Source organism: Hordeum vulgare, chromosome 7H (genome assembly GCF_904849725.1).
Source record: "Hordeum vulgare subsp. vulgare chromosome 7H, MorexV3_pseudomolecules_assembly, whole genome shotgun sequence".
NCBI lineage: Eukaryota > Viridiplantae > Streptophyta > Magnoliopsida > Poales > Poaceae > Hordeum > Hordeum vulgare.
The window spans coordinates 522,002,364-522,016,757 of NC_058524.1; the positions used below are offsets into that span (position 1 = coordinate 522,002,364).

The 14,394-nt window shown below is 44.0% G+C and overlaps 2 protein-coding genes across 3 annotated transcripts; one reads left to right on the top strand and one right to left on the bottom strand.

Moving 5' to 3' along the window:
• The first annotated feature begins 4,763 nt into the window (after window positions 1-4,763).
• On the top strand, window positions 4,764-6,002 carry LOC123409206 (outer envelope protein 61-like). Its single transcript, XM_045102169.1, has one exon. The coding sequence runs from the start codon at window positions 4,764-4,766 to the stop codon at window positions 6,000-6,002; it is 1,239 nt and encodes a 412-aa protein (XP_044958104.1).
• Window positions 6,003-6,462: 460 nt separating this feature from the next.
• On the bottom strand, window positions 6,463-13,060 carry LOC123407883 (SUMO-activating enzyme subunit 1A-like). 2 transcript variants are annotated; one of them, XM_045101119.1, is made up of 10 exons: window positions 12,791-13,060; window positions 12,342-12,393; window positions 11,514-11,709; window positions 11,074-11,153; window positions 10,855-10,971; window positions 10,397-10,450; window positions 8,109-8,175; window positions 7,588-7,691; window positions 7,399-7,506; window positions 6,463-6,838 (listed from the first exon to the last, which is right to left on the bottom strand). In XM_045101119.1, exons 1-10 carry the CDS (start codon window positions 12,895-12,897, stop codon window positions 6,725-6,727), a joined length of 999 nt encoding a protein of 332 aa, XP_044957054.1. In that variant the 5' UTR covers window positions 12,898-13,060; the 3' UTR covers window positions 6,463-6,724. The 2 variants fall into 2 exon arrangements, with proteins under 2 accessions (XP_044957054.1, XP_044957055.1); XM_045101120.1 differs by having other exon boundaries at window positions 10,397-10,447; window positions 12,791-13,020.
• Between the last annotated feature and the right edge of the window lie 1,334 nt (window positions 13,061-14,394).

Genomic DNA, 14,394 nt, shown 5'->3' on the forward strand with positions numbered 1-14,394 from the left:
AGGGGTGTCGTTTTGAGTGGTGGGTCTAGCCATTGATGGACTATCTCACACACAAACGAGCAGGAAGGGAGAGTGAAACGGGCAAAAGAAAACAGCAAAAAGGCAAAAAAAATGGCGAAGGAGAAAGGCAAATGAAAATGGCAAATGTGAAGTGGGGGAGAGGAAAACGAGAGGCAACTGGCAACAAAAGTAAATGCAAGAGAAGAGTTTGTGAGACCTACTTGGATAGATCTTTATTTCTCCTCCCTGGCAACGGCGCCAGAAATACTTCTGCTACTGCAACAAAAGATCTTCCAACGGCGCCAGAAATAGGAGTGTTGACGCGAGATTATTCTTGTCTTGATCTTCCTCGGCAAGCGATCCTCTTCCCCGGCAACGGTGCCAGGAATCCTTCAGCTGTGGCTACGCCTTAAGGGACTTCCTAGGCAAGTATGCAAAGGATTTCCCCCGTGGCCTTGGAGCCTTGCGTTGGTGTTCCCTCGAAGCGGAAAGGGTGATGTAGCGTAGTGGTGGTAAGTATTTCCCTCAGTTTGAGAACCAAGGTATCAATCCAGTGGAAGAGTATCTCAAGATCCTGCACAAACACAAAAGCTTGCTCCCAACGCTATGAAGGGGTTGTCAATCCCTTATAGATTGTTTGCCAAGTGAGAACTGAAAGCAACAAAGTAACAAAGCAAAGTAAAAGAGGAGGTGTAAACGATGGATGTGAATAGACCCGGGGGCCGTAGTGTTTACTAGTGGCTTCTCTCATGAAAGCAAGTAGACGGTGGGTGAACAAATTACTGTCGAGCAGTTGATAGAACTGCGCAAAGTCGTGACGATATCTATGGCAATGATTATATCTATAGGCATCACGTCCAAAACAAGTAGACCGATACTTTCTGCATCTACTACTATTACTCCGCACATCGACCGCTATCCAGCATGCATCTAGTGTATTAAGTCCATAAGAATAGAGTAACACCTTAAGCAAGATGACATGATGCAGAGGGATAATCTCAAACCAATGATGAAAACCCCATCTTTTTACCCTTGATGGCAACTACTTAATGTGTGCCTTGCTGTCTCTACTGTCACTAGGAAAGGTCACCACATGGTAGAACCCAAAACCAAGCACTTCTCCCATTGCAAGAATCATAGATCTAGTTGGCCAAACAAAACCCAAGACTCGGAGAAACTTACAAGGATATCAAATCATGCATATAAGAAATCAGCAAACACTCAAATATATATCATAGATAATCTGATCACAAATCCACAATTCATCGGATATCGACAAACACACCGCCAAAGAAGATTACATCGGATAGATCTCCATGAAGATCATGGAGAACTTTGTATTGAAGATCCAAGAGAGAGAAGAAGCCATCTAGCTACTAACTATGGACCCGTAGGTGTGAAGTGAACTACTCACGATTCATTGGAGGGGCGATGATGATGATGAAGAAGCCCTCCAACTCCAAAGTCCCCTCCGGCAGGGCGCCGGGAAGGGTCTCCAAATGAGATCTCGCGGAAACGTAAGCTTGCGGCGGCGGAAAAGTATTTTCGAGGCTCCCATAATTTTTTGCTGAATATTTGGGAATATATAGGCCAAGGATCTAGGTCAGGGGCGGCCAGGGAGGCCACAAGCCCTCACACCGCCGCCTCCTCCCTGGTGGCGGAGTGGGAGCTTGTGGGCTCCCTGGAGCCCACCTGGCTTGGCCCAGAGGCCCTCTGATCTTCTTCCGTTCGGGAAAAAATCATTTCGGGGTTTTTATTCTGTTTGGACTCCATTCCAAAATCAGATATGAAAAGAGTCAAAAACACAGAAAAAACAGGAACTGGCACTTGGCACTAAATTAATAAGTTAGTCCCAAAAAAGATATAAAAAGGTACATAAAACATCCAAAGAAGACAAGATAACAGCGTGAAACCATCAAAAATTATAGATAGGTTTGAGACGTATCAGGCCGCTCTTCCCCTTTTGCATTGCCTTTGTGCCATGTATCGTTGGTACCAAGCCCTTGAGGCAGTATACATCGTCGCTAGTATGAGTGCGTCTAGGGATTGCGGGCTCACGGGCCTCATCGTCGAATTGTGGCATCAAACATCCGTGCGGGTAATTTTTGTTTTGATCTAGTCGTTCATTGATGTACCCTTCTTTGTCTGCTAGGACTCTCGTCCATCTGTCGTTGAGGGTATCTTGTTTGGTTTTTAGCTCTTTCTGCTTCTTCTTCAGGCTTCGGGCGATGGCTATAAGTTGTTGCTTGAACCGTTCTTTAACCAGCGGGTCCTCGGGGATGATGCAATCATCGGCTTCGAGGCTAACTTCCTGTTCCAAGAGAAGAAGGTAGTTGATGTCCTCGGAGTCATTGAGGTCCTCAGGGTTATACTGATCCTTGTGCCCCTCCGAGTCATTGAGTTGTTGTTTGGAGGCAATAGGGTTGCCGAGGTCTTCCATATTGTCTGTGGTATCATTTTCTCCGGCGCCCATATTGCTTCCCTTACCCTTGCACCCCTTGGATCATTAATGCTGACATCGACGCTTGGGCGGCTCCTGGTCGGGCATGTCGTCGTTCCTTCCGGGGGTTCCATCGCTGCTCTTCCCAGTGGTGTCGTCGCCCTTATCGTTGGGGGTGTCCATCATGTAGAATCGTAGGTGGAGGTGGTTGTCCACCGTCCAGTGGTGGGAGGAGGCGTAGTGGCGTCGACCTGTTCATCCATGTCCTCGGCCTCCTCAGAGGTGTAGACCAACATATCGGTCAATCTTTGATAGTGCCTACCAAGTGGGTGGTGGGTGGGACGTAAAATTCTCCGAGTCTTGCCTCAAATCCTATCCGATCATAGGGCAGAGCCGAGCTATCCATAATGTTCATTGTGTGGATCCGAGCCAGCGTCTCATTCAATAGCGAGAGGTTAGACGGATTAGTCTTCCAGTCCTTCGGGGTTGGATTCTGGAGTGTCGGCACAAGGAGTGTGCTCGGCCAAGGTTGGCCCCTGGTCTTCGGATGCCATAATCGGATCCGAGCTCAAAGCCGGATCCAAGGTAAGAATCGACCTAGAGACGGGGTCGAGCACGGGGCCCGAAGTTAAAGCTTAGGGATTTCGAGGCTCATGGGGTGAGGCCGAGAGCCCAGTAAGGACCAGATCACCTCAGGAGTCGGCGATGAACTCTAGGTTCCCAAACCTGATCTCCTGATCGGGGGTGAAACTTCTGACCTGGCCCAAGTGGATGGTCAAATCAGCGTGCCGCGCGATGCTACCGAACGCGAAGATCTGTCCAGGGATGAATACATCTCTGCTGCAAATGTCTCTGCTAATGATTAGGCGAGCCATCGATCCTTTGGCGATCCCACAACAGGACTCCCAATGGAAGACCCAATGTTGGTGTCAAAACCGGCAGATCTCTAGTAGGGGGTCCCGAGTTGTGGATCTTGGATCAATGAGGAACACGAAACACAGGAACAATATTTACCCAGATTCGTGCCCTCTCGAAGAGGTAAAACCCTACGTCCAGCTTGATTACGTTGATGTGTGTATGATGATTACAGAGTCTATCTACCACGAGAAGAGATGAACTGAACCCTAGATGAGTAGGATGATGGTTCTCTCCCCTACGAACTAAACCCTCCACTTTATATAGACACCGGGGATACCTATGGTTACACATGGTCGGTTTCCATCACAGAATAAACATGTTGATTCTACCATCTTGAATTGGAGAACACACCAAGGCTTTGAAGGTTTCTTCCTGAACACGGAGTCGCCTTATAGCACAGCCTTCAAGGAATAGTCACACAACGGTGCACGTGTTCGGACCACAAGAAATAGATCGGCGGTCCGAGGACCCCTAAGGTCCCGGACTCCCTCATTCGTCACTGTTAATCTGAAAAATTACCACTTACGATGCTAACATCTGCCCGCCACTACTATAAACTTACCGGTGGCGGGCATCAGTTTGCACAAACTAACACCCGTCACTGATAATTGAGTTACTAATGGCGAGCTGCAATACGTATCCTCCACGGTTATGTTTTGGTCTGAGGTCTCAATGGCAGGCTCCGTGGTGTTGTATCTATCTTCTATACGAAATTTTCTATATGACGCTCTTTGGTTAAAGTGTCGAGATAACACAAACATCGATAACACCTAGAAACGTAATTTTTCTAAGATCGTGAACATTTTTCTAAAATCGTGAACATTTTTTGAAAATGTCGAACATTTTTGTAAAATCCCGAACATTATTTGAAGTTACGAATATTTTTTAAAAACAGAATTTATTTATTTAGAACATTTTTATAAAAGCAAAAATATTTTCTGAATTTCAAAAACAATTTTCAAACATGAAATTTGTTTAAAAAAATAAATATAGAAAAAAAGAGAAAAAAATGAAACAGGAACAGAAGAACGAAAAAAGAAAAAAGAAAAAATCGACACAGAAAAAAGGACAACAAAAAAGCAAAAAACGAAACTGCCTGCACAGGATGATGGTCTGGCCCAGTTCCCCTGTGCGTTTGGCGTCCATAGAATCGTCTGAGAGTGATTCCGCTTTCGGATTGGACTCGGTTTTCGTCTCCCCTCCCAAACCCCCGTCTATAAATTGCAGCATGAGCTGAAGGATCGACAGCTAAACCAGAAGCGACGGAAAAGAAAAGAGAAGGCGACACACACACACACACACACACCTCGTCGAGAGGTGATTCCCAAAACCTCGAGCTCCCGGTCTTCGCGTCGATCCATCCATCGTCGACGTCTTGGATCTGCCTGTCGGGGTCGCCATGGCCATGATGAACCCGGAGATGATGCGGGTGGCGGAGGAGCAGATGCGGCGCATACCCGCCGACGACCTCGCCAGGATGCAGCGGCAGCTCATGTCCAACCCGGACCTGCTGAAGCTCGCGACCGAGAGCATGAAGAACATGACGGCCGACGACTTCAAGCGAGCCGCCGAGCACCTGAACCAAACAAACCCAGAAGAGATGGTTGACATGACGGAGAAAATCGCCAAGGCCAAGCCCGAGGAGCTCGCCGCCATGAAGGCCCAAGCCGACGCACAGACGTCGCACGCGATATCCGCCGCAAAGACGCTGAAGCGGGAGGGGAACCAGCTCCACCGCGACGGGCAGTACGCCGACGCCGCCGCCAAGTACAAGCTCGCCAGGGATAACGTGAAGAACGGCGTGCCGTCGGCGGCCGGGCGCGATCTGCAGCTGCAGTGCAGCGTTAATCTCATGGCCTGTTACCTGAAGCTAGGCCAGTTTGAGGAGTGCGTCGATGAAGGCTCGGAGGTTTTGAGCTACGACTCGGGCACCGCCAAAGCCTACTACCGAAGGGGTCAGGCGTACAAGGAGCTGGGAAACCTCCAGGCTGCTGTTGCTGACCTGAGTAAAGCCCATGAAATGTCTCCGGACGATGAAACTGTCGCTCAAGTTCTGACGGAGGCACAAGAAAAACTTGCAACCCAAGGGGAGGCAGCAGAAAACGTGCCAAAGGGACTTGTTATTGAAGAAGTCGTGGAGGAAGATGTTAGTTCTGATCTGTCAAGCGCTCAACAGAATTCTTCTTGTTCTACTTCTGAGCATACTGTTTCACAACCACAACCACACGACGAAGCACGAAGCTCAAGACAGTCTGACTCTTCAGAAAGCTTGATCAATATGACTCAGGTCCCTGTTGCTCCACATTTTGGATCCAATACGCCGACTGGCATGGTTGGTATGGCAGACCCTGCTATGTGGGAGATGTTGTCATCCATGATGGAGAACATGAGCCCTGAAGCGATGGCAAACATTAGCGGGCAGTTTGGTATCGAGTTGTCCAAAGAGGATGCTGCCGACGCTCAACAGGCTATGTCTTCGGTCTCTCCACAAGATTTAGAAACGATGATGAAATGGATCGGCAGAGCACAGCGAGGAGTCCAAGCAGCAAAGAAGACAAAGGACTGGCTACTAGGCAGGAAGGGCTTCATCCTTGCTATTCTCATGCTCATCTTGGCGTTCCTGCTTGGATTCATCAGGAGGTGATGGCATAAGCATCCGAGAATCGGCAACCAAAAAAAAAACACTGTTGTGGTAGCAATAGTTGAACATGGGCTTTTCTTGTACCATTGTTTATTCTTTCAATCATATGTGTTTATCAATTGTAACAGATTAATTAGGAGTAACTGGCCGAGTGTTTTCATCTGGACAACTAGTAATTGTGCGGGCATCGATTTCATTTCTTCCATGTTATTTTTTTGTCATTTTGAACACCCATGCATATTCAAAATTTGTCATTTTGAACACCCATGCATATTCAAATGTCTGAATCCAGCACCCGTTCATCCGAGAATCAGCAACAAACGAACTATACTTGACAACAATGGTTGGCGGTTGACAATGCGGAAGCACCTAAGGAAGAAGAGTGTACCACTGTTTATTCTTTCATCGTGTGTGTGTGATATATTGTATTGCAATCATTAACCACTACTAATGCAAGCAGAAATAAAACATTTCACCATTCAATAGCCTGCCTGCCTTCAGCTTTGAAATTGTTCCGAGGAGAATGTCAATTCTGTTCAATGCAGTTCTCAGGTGTCATAGCATGATGCCATCGCTAAAACGCTAAGTACAACAACAAAAACGCTAAAATGCTAAGTTGAGTTTCCAGCCTCAGCCACCGAACTAGAGTTGTCACATGTTCGACTCTGATGATTGGGTACAATTATCAGCGAGCCATGTCGGATGAGAGTTAGGTATCACGTGATTCAGTCTTCAGGAGTTGGGGGGATGTCCTCCATGACCCCTTTACCATCAGCGGCGTCGAAGTAAAAGAAATTCTTGATTGGATTGCCCTTACAAGATATTGACTTGATCACCTCCTGTTAGATCCAAAAAACGAAGTACAAAGCCGTGACCACTATGATATAGAGAATATTCACATATAAGAAGGCTTGAAATGAAAGGGCAACAGGAAGAGGATGCAACTTGTCTGCCAGGTTTAGTGAAATGCTTTTGGTGTCGGTGCATGCAACAAACAATTTCAGCAAATAGCATGTGACACATGGGCTAAAAGTAATAGCTTGGGCCGCCTGAACATTGCACATTTATGTTCTCAACTCATACAACCGAGTCAGGACAAGTCCAGTTTAACTAAACCTTAACCGACAAATGTAAGATATACAATATACCACTGTCACTTTATACGACATGTAATCTTTGTGTGATAGAATGGTACAGCTTTGGCCAAGTAACTCGATGACATACATTGCTTGAGATGACTATATTTCCTGTTGAGCTATTATGTTACACATATGAAAAATATAAAAGATAGTGATCTATACGTAAATAAATGATATAAATTACTGTGCTTATTTTCCAGCTAGCACAAAAACTAAACGATAGAAGAAACAGAAAATAAAGGATGGAAGATTGGACCTACCTGACCAAGAATGCCACCAAGGATTGCACATACAGGAGGATGTTCCTTTTTCCCAGCTGCTAGAAGCCGTTCCAGGAGAGACGTCGGAACTTTAGACTCGTCCAAAGACTGCAGTTTAAAGTGACGTGTAAAATATCTGAAGAGATGTGACTAAAATACTCAAAGTACGACAAACGGCCAAAGCTGTACCATTCTATCACACATATCCTTCTTCCGAGCCAAAAGTGCGGGTAGATCAGAAAGTGATGTCTCACCAGGGTCGCGCCCTTCAGATGATTCATAACTTTCCAAGACTGCAAACAGACATGTCTATGTTAGTTACAAAACCAATACAGGGGAAAATACGGATAGGTAACAGTCAAAAGGGTTCTTGGTGGCAGATCAAGTGAACATGCAAATCAGTTATTTTTGGTGAAAAACAAATATAGAAGTCCTCAAGAAAATCTCACAGAACCAGTTGAACATGGTCCGCAGAGGAGCAAGTTCATTTGCTTTGTGAGATATGAAAAAGAAAATACCTAGTGAAACAACAATCCAATTTGATCTGTTCCACTAAATATTCATTGATGTACATACAAATGAATCACATTGATCCCAGTTTTCACCTGATATTTTCCCATGAAAAAATACCAAGAAAGTAAACAAAAACAGTTGCCATTATTAGACAAGATAAACCTTAGGAACAGTATCTTAGGTTCTCATATCATCACCTCTCATCGCGTAGTACAGTTTAGTTGTTTTTTTGGACAGATCCTTCCAGGGCACAGAGATAGCTTCCTGTATGAAAGAAAACCAAATGTAAATGCAGACATTGCGATTCAAATTGTAATAATTGCCACATGAAGCATCTAGAAGGGTGTTATATTGAAATTTTTTAAGCAAATCATAAGGAATTGAAATTTTATATTTGGCAATCGAAGCATCAAATAGGGGGTGATATCAGTTCCTGCAGGTAAATCGTATGCAGGTATTCCAGCAATATTGTACAACTGAACTACAGGAGAAACAGGACAGGAGTACAATAACAAATTGAACCAGTACTTAAGTGGCAACAAACACATAGCAAGCACGCATAAGTACTTGCATGGAACAAACAATTTAAGTTAGTATACACTATACAGAAGCAGTATAAAAAGAACCAATGACCAGAGCTACCTTCAAGGCTTCAACAAATGTATTATCCAAAATAGAAATTGCAGGCCTTTCCAGAAAAGGGTAGATGGGCATCACAGAGCTACATCAGAACTAGAGGAAAACCGAATTTATCTTCTTTTTTTCTGCTGCTACAAAACACTAGATGTTCTATCGTAGAAGTTATCAGCATGAATTTTATACTCCCTCCGTTCCTAAATATAAGTCTTTTTAGGGGACTACATACGTAGCAAAATGAGTGAATATACATTATAAAGTATGTCTATATACATCCGTATGTAGCCTCCTAGTGAAACCTCTAAAAAGACTTATATTTAGGAACAGAGGGAGTATTATATAATATTGAAAACATAACTTGAATTGCTTCTGTGTATCATGTAATTTGAACAAGTTGCATACTAAATACTCCCCAGAAAAGCACATGGCAGAAAAACAAAGGATCGCCAACTTGAGGAGTACTCCCTCCGTTCCTAAATATAAGTCTTTTTAGATATTCCACTAGGGGTCTACATACGGAGCAAAATTAATGAATCTATACTCTAAAATATGTCTATATACATCTGTATGTCTATATACATCTGTATGTCTATATACATCTGTATGTAGTTCCTAGTGAAACCTCTACAAAGACTTATATTTAGGGACGGAGGGAGTACAACACAAGAGAGCACGCTACTGAAAGACTTTATCTCTATCTCTACCTAATAATAAAGCGGCTATTGCTTCTATCAGAAAACCCGTCGCGGCCGTTTTGCAAAAAGGTCCCTATAGTTTTAGGTAATCAACCCGCAGTACGCTTTTAAGTCAAAACGAATCGTTTTTTTTTTTTTGTTTTGCAAAAAAGGCCCAGTGGTTTGGGGTATTCATCATGCAGTCCTTTTAAGTGGATAACGCCCCCCACGCCCGTCCTGCTCCTCACCTTTCGCGGTGGTCCGGTGGCTGCGCTCCGCGAGGTGGAAGATGGATGGGGAGAAGAGGGGCGGGGGCAGGGATGGGGAGGGAATGGTACAGGGGCGGGGGTGGGGCGGAGCTTGCGGACTTGTGAATCGGGTATGCAGCGAGGCTGCTGGCCGGATCTGAAGCACGGCACGGCGAATGGAGCCAGCACGGCCGCGCACTCCAAGAGTGAATGGCCACATCAGGACACCACAGAGCAGCTCAAAGGCCATGGCACGTCCTCTACTTCAGCACCGACAGGGGGGTGTTGCTGCTCTGGCCAGCCACCACGGCTGCACACTCCAGGAGACCCCCACGGCCTGCTACGTAGCATAGGGCGACGACAACGACGGGTGACGGTTCAGCAAGAAGCCGACGAGAACAACCCCTTCTACGAGTTGATACAAATTGGCTGCCGGTTTGTGCAGGCTGCTGCTACCACCTGCCAACGAGGAAGGAACCAAAGAACAGAAATTGGTTGCCGGCTTGTGCAGCAACGGAGTAGCCTGAAGACCCCTCCGACACTACTAGCAGTCTTTGTGTAATAAAAAGAGGGGAGGGAGAGACCGACGGAGGAAGGAGGAGGAATTAGTATAGCTATCCTTCCTATGGCACAACAATCTGGTTGGACGCCATCTCATGTTAGTAAATCAGTATGCTATTGTTGCTATCAGTATGCTTATCTAAAGATAGGGTTGTTCACCAAATTAGTTGACTAGGATTCATGTCCCCTGTTCCGAACTAGCACCCCAAGTAATTCTATTCTTAATTGATCCATTTTTATGTCATCATGAAACTTAACCTCTACCAAATGTAATTGCTTTACAACGAAGAATGTCAACTCATTTTGTCCCGTTGCAACGCACGAGCATTTTTGCTAGTAAAGACCAACCTAAAAAAAAATCAATACCTGCAGACTAGGATATTTCAACTCCTGCTGTTCAGGTTCTCCTCCAGGCTTCTTCTGAAAAATAAAAATCAATTTCAGGGATGTACATTTTAAGAATGAACTGAAGACAAAAATTTGCATGCCACTAGTTATCATAAATATGGAAGGCATTCTAAGCATTCTGAGTATCACCAGCAGTAGCCCCAACTTTAGAGCCCCTGAAAGCCAAATCCGAAATGTGGGCTCCCTTATATCCTGAGCCCACAAATAACGGATCCAACTCCAGCAGCAGCGCCCAATTCTCAGCCCCCCATTATTTCGTGTACTCATTGACACATGGGAGTGATTGCCATTGAGCCCAGTATTTTTCTTAAGCAAATAAGAAGGCATACATGTTTTGGCTTGTGAACAAAGGAAGTAATACAATGCCAACCAACGGATCTATAGACTAGATGACACAAGTCCTAAGAAATACATACCTGAAGATAGCTATGGTTCTGCAGATCAACAAATATTTCACCACAAGAATCCTTGCACTCTACAGAGTAGAAGGCAATATGCTTGCTTCTCTTCCGGCAGTTGTCATTAATAAACAACTAGAAACATAACACAGATGCAAAAACAGCAAGGATAAGAAACAGAACGTGACAGAAGAAACTAAAAGTTATGAAAATACTACTTCAGAGAAGGATCTACACCTTTGTTTTAAGAGATGCGCAGCTGACTACAATAATGTCGAACCTGTCAATGAATGTTCCATCATTTAGTGATGGGTCACCTGGAGAAAATAACATGATAGTTAGAACTTTTCCAATCAATACTGTAAAAAGAATCTCAGATTTTATAGCCAATAAAGAATGGTTGAAAATTTATCTTGCAGAAACAATATTAGTAGAACAGTGTACAATACCATAACAACTGATTGTTCCCATCATTAAATGATTTTTCTTGCAAGAACTTTCTCGCCAATAGCAGCGTTATGAGTGTTTTATCATTTAACACAATAAATTAAACACACTCCTGCCAGTAATTTTGGAACAGACCAATTCATGAATACAAGACATGATCACTCTACACAACGTATATTTCTTAAATATAACCAAACTAAGGAAAATGTGCATCAAACTATACAGCTCACCTTTTGCAACAGCAACTCGGACCATTGGATTGAAATCTTTTAAGGACTCGCAGCAAACCTCTGCCCGTGATTTACCACCATACATACTCTCATCATGAGGAATTAGGAAGTTTGAATTGAGATCATCCTCCGTGACTACGTGATCGTCCATCAAGGATAAACTGCCAACTCCTGCTAGAACAATATTTTTGCAGAACTGCGGAGTAGGAGAGAAATCAACTTTAGTGTATGTGATTGCTTTCACTGAATTAACAGACTGTAGATATCATATGAAAAGTTAAAACATTGAAATTTAATTGATGGCAAGAAGAATTGGGGACCTCTGTTTGGAACATAAGTGTGGTTTGACAATATGGAACATGAGTTGAGAATCAAAGGAACAGTAAGTTATAATTTAATTGTTTCGATCTTGCAAAGAAAACTATTTAGCACTTACAAAGAAAACTGCTAGCAGGCTAGCACATACAGTATAAAGAAACTCAAAATGACATAGTTGTGCATTTCAACTATGCAAGATACAGAACAGTAGCCCAATCCACAGATATTAGTTATAACAACCTTGAGCCGTAATAATTACTCCCTCCGTCCCAAAATTCTTGTCTTAGATTTGTCTAGAAATGGATGTATCTAAATACTAAAACGTGACTAGATACATTCATATCTAGAATAAGACAAGAATTTTGTGACGGAGGGAGTACTATAGTAACACCTTGAACCCAAATTTACATGCTATATTTTCAGATATAATCAATAGCAGACCATTAATGATTAAAAAAAAGATAAATTGTCAGTGAAGCACAATAATAAAAGGCAATTTCAGTTACCCACCTCAATAGTAGTACCGTTCACGCCGCACACAAGCACATGCGCTTTACTTAGCCTGCTCCAAGCAAACACAAATATAGCAGTCAGGTAAAAACAGAAGCAATGTTACAGAAGAGGCAGAAATTACGCATGCCCCCAAACAAAAGCGAAATAGAACAAACAACATTTGCAGGAAAAAAGAAGCCCAAAATTTTTACCAAAACCATGAGACCGGGTTCACATAATCATGGGGGAAATCCAGTCATAACAGAAGAAACTTTTTGGTACTGTGCAAAAGGTTGAATCTCGTTTCGAAGCTCGCGAGAGCCCCAGAAGACGAAAAGGTGGATTCTCGAGACAAGAACAGCATGCGCTAACCCGGCAGGTAAACAAAATTAATGGAGTAAACGAGAGAGAAAAAGAAGAAGGAGCGGAGTTGGGTTTTCTTGGGAGGGGGGGGGGGGGGGGGGGACCTCTTCTGGGCATCGACGCCCCAGACGCGGATCTGGCGGTCGTAGAGCGCTGTCTCCTGCGCCGTCAGCTCCTCCACCGCGCCGCCGTCGCCGTCGCCGCCGGCCATCGCACGGAACGCCCGGATCCCGAGCCTGCGAGGCGAATCCGGTAAGCAGCCGGAGAAGGGGAAAGAAGAAGGGGAGTAGCCGCGAGGGTTTTGGGGTTCGCGGAGAAAATGAGGGTATTTTTCTCTCTTCCCCCTTTTGGCTGGCCTTGTCCTTGTGGTAGGGAGGCACAAACTCTGACAAACGTTTCAGCGTTTATATTTTGTTGCAATAATTTTTTTTTACTTAAATTATTAGGCATATAATAAGTTGTTACATTTGTCCAACCGTACGCGACCAAGCTGATTAGGCATATAATTTTGTTTACTTAAATTTGTTGCGATCAGCGTTTATATTTGCTACAAACGTTTTTTATTTGTTACATTTGTTCAGTAAAAAAGTTGCATATATGTTTGTTGCAACTTTAGTTCGTCGAATTTTTGTTACAATCGATGTTTTTTTACTTTTGCTACAACCATGTTAATTTTTGCTACAACCGGTATTATTTTTTGTTGTAACCGTTCATTAAAAAAGTTGCATACACGTTTGTCAGAGTTTCAACCCGAGTTCATCGGATTGTTTTGCTACAACCTTTTTTGTTTTGCTACCACGCAACACCAGATTCGTTTTTTTGCTACGACCATGTTGATATTATTTTTTTGCTACAGTTATATTTTTGTTGCAACCGTTGACAAAAATTACTGCATCGTGGATGAAATTTGTTGCATCGAGAAAATAATGCTGCATGAAGATCTAACGGTGCAACTCGCGTACAGCTCGCGGATCGAACGGCCCGCGCGCGGCGAGCCGAACGATTCGGCCGGCGCGTCGGCGCAGAGCACTGTCCTTCTCCTAGTCCACAGCCTCCAAAGCAAACAACAGATCAGTCTTTGTTTTTCTTCAGGCATTGCTAGTACCAGTTCCACTACTACAAAAGTCTTTTCACACAGGGACATCTGATGGTGCTCCTCCTCCAGATTTAAACCCTCCCATACTTTCTTTGTTTCCTTGCATTTCAGGAATAGGTGAGCACCGTCTTCATCAAAGCGTTTGCAGCAAACACAGAGAGTGTCACACTCAATACCTCTGCCTGCAATCTTTCTTTTCACCGGTAAACTATTATAAGCCACGCGCCAAATGAATTGCTGGACTTTTGCGATGGACGGGAGCTTCCAAATACGCTTCCAAAAAACACTTGGATCAGTTTGGTTTGACGTTGAGGCTTGAGGACCATCTCTCCACTTGATATATAATTTATATGCTGACTTTATCGTAAATACGTCTTTACTGTCATACTGCCAAGCATAGAAGTTCTCAAAATCATCCCGGAGCGGTGTTGATAGGATGGTATTAGCATCAACTTCCCAGAAAGTATTTTTCACCAGTTGCTCATCCCATTTTTCTGTGGTCGGATCAATCAACTCATATACTCTTGTTAATAGGCTTTGTCTCCTAGGTGTAATCGATATGTTGCTCCCTCTCTCGTCAGCCATGGGTCCGTCCAGATTTGTACATCAGTT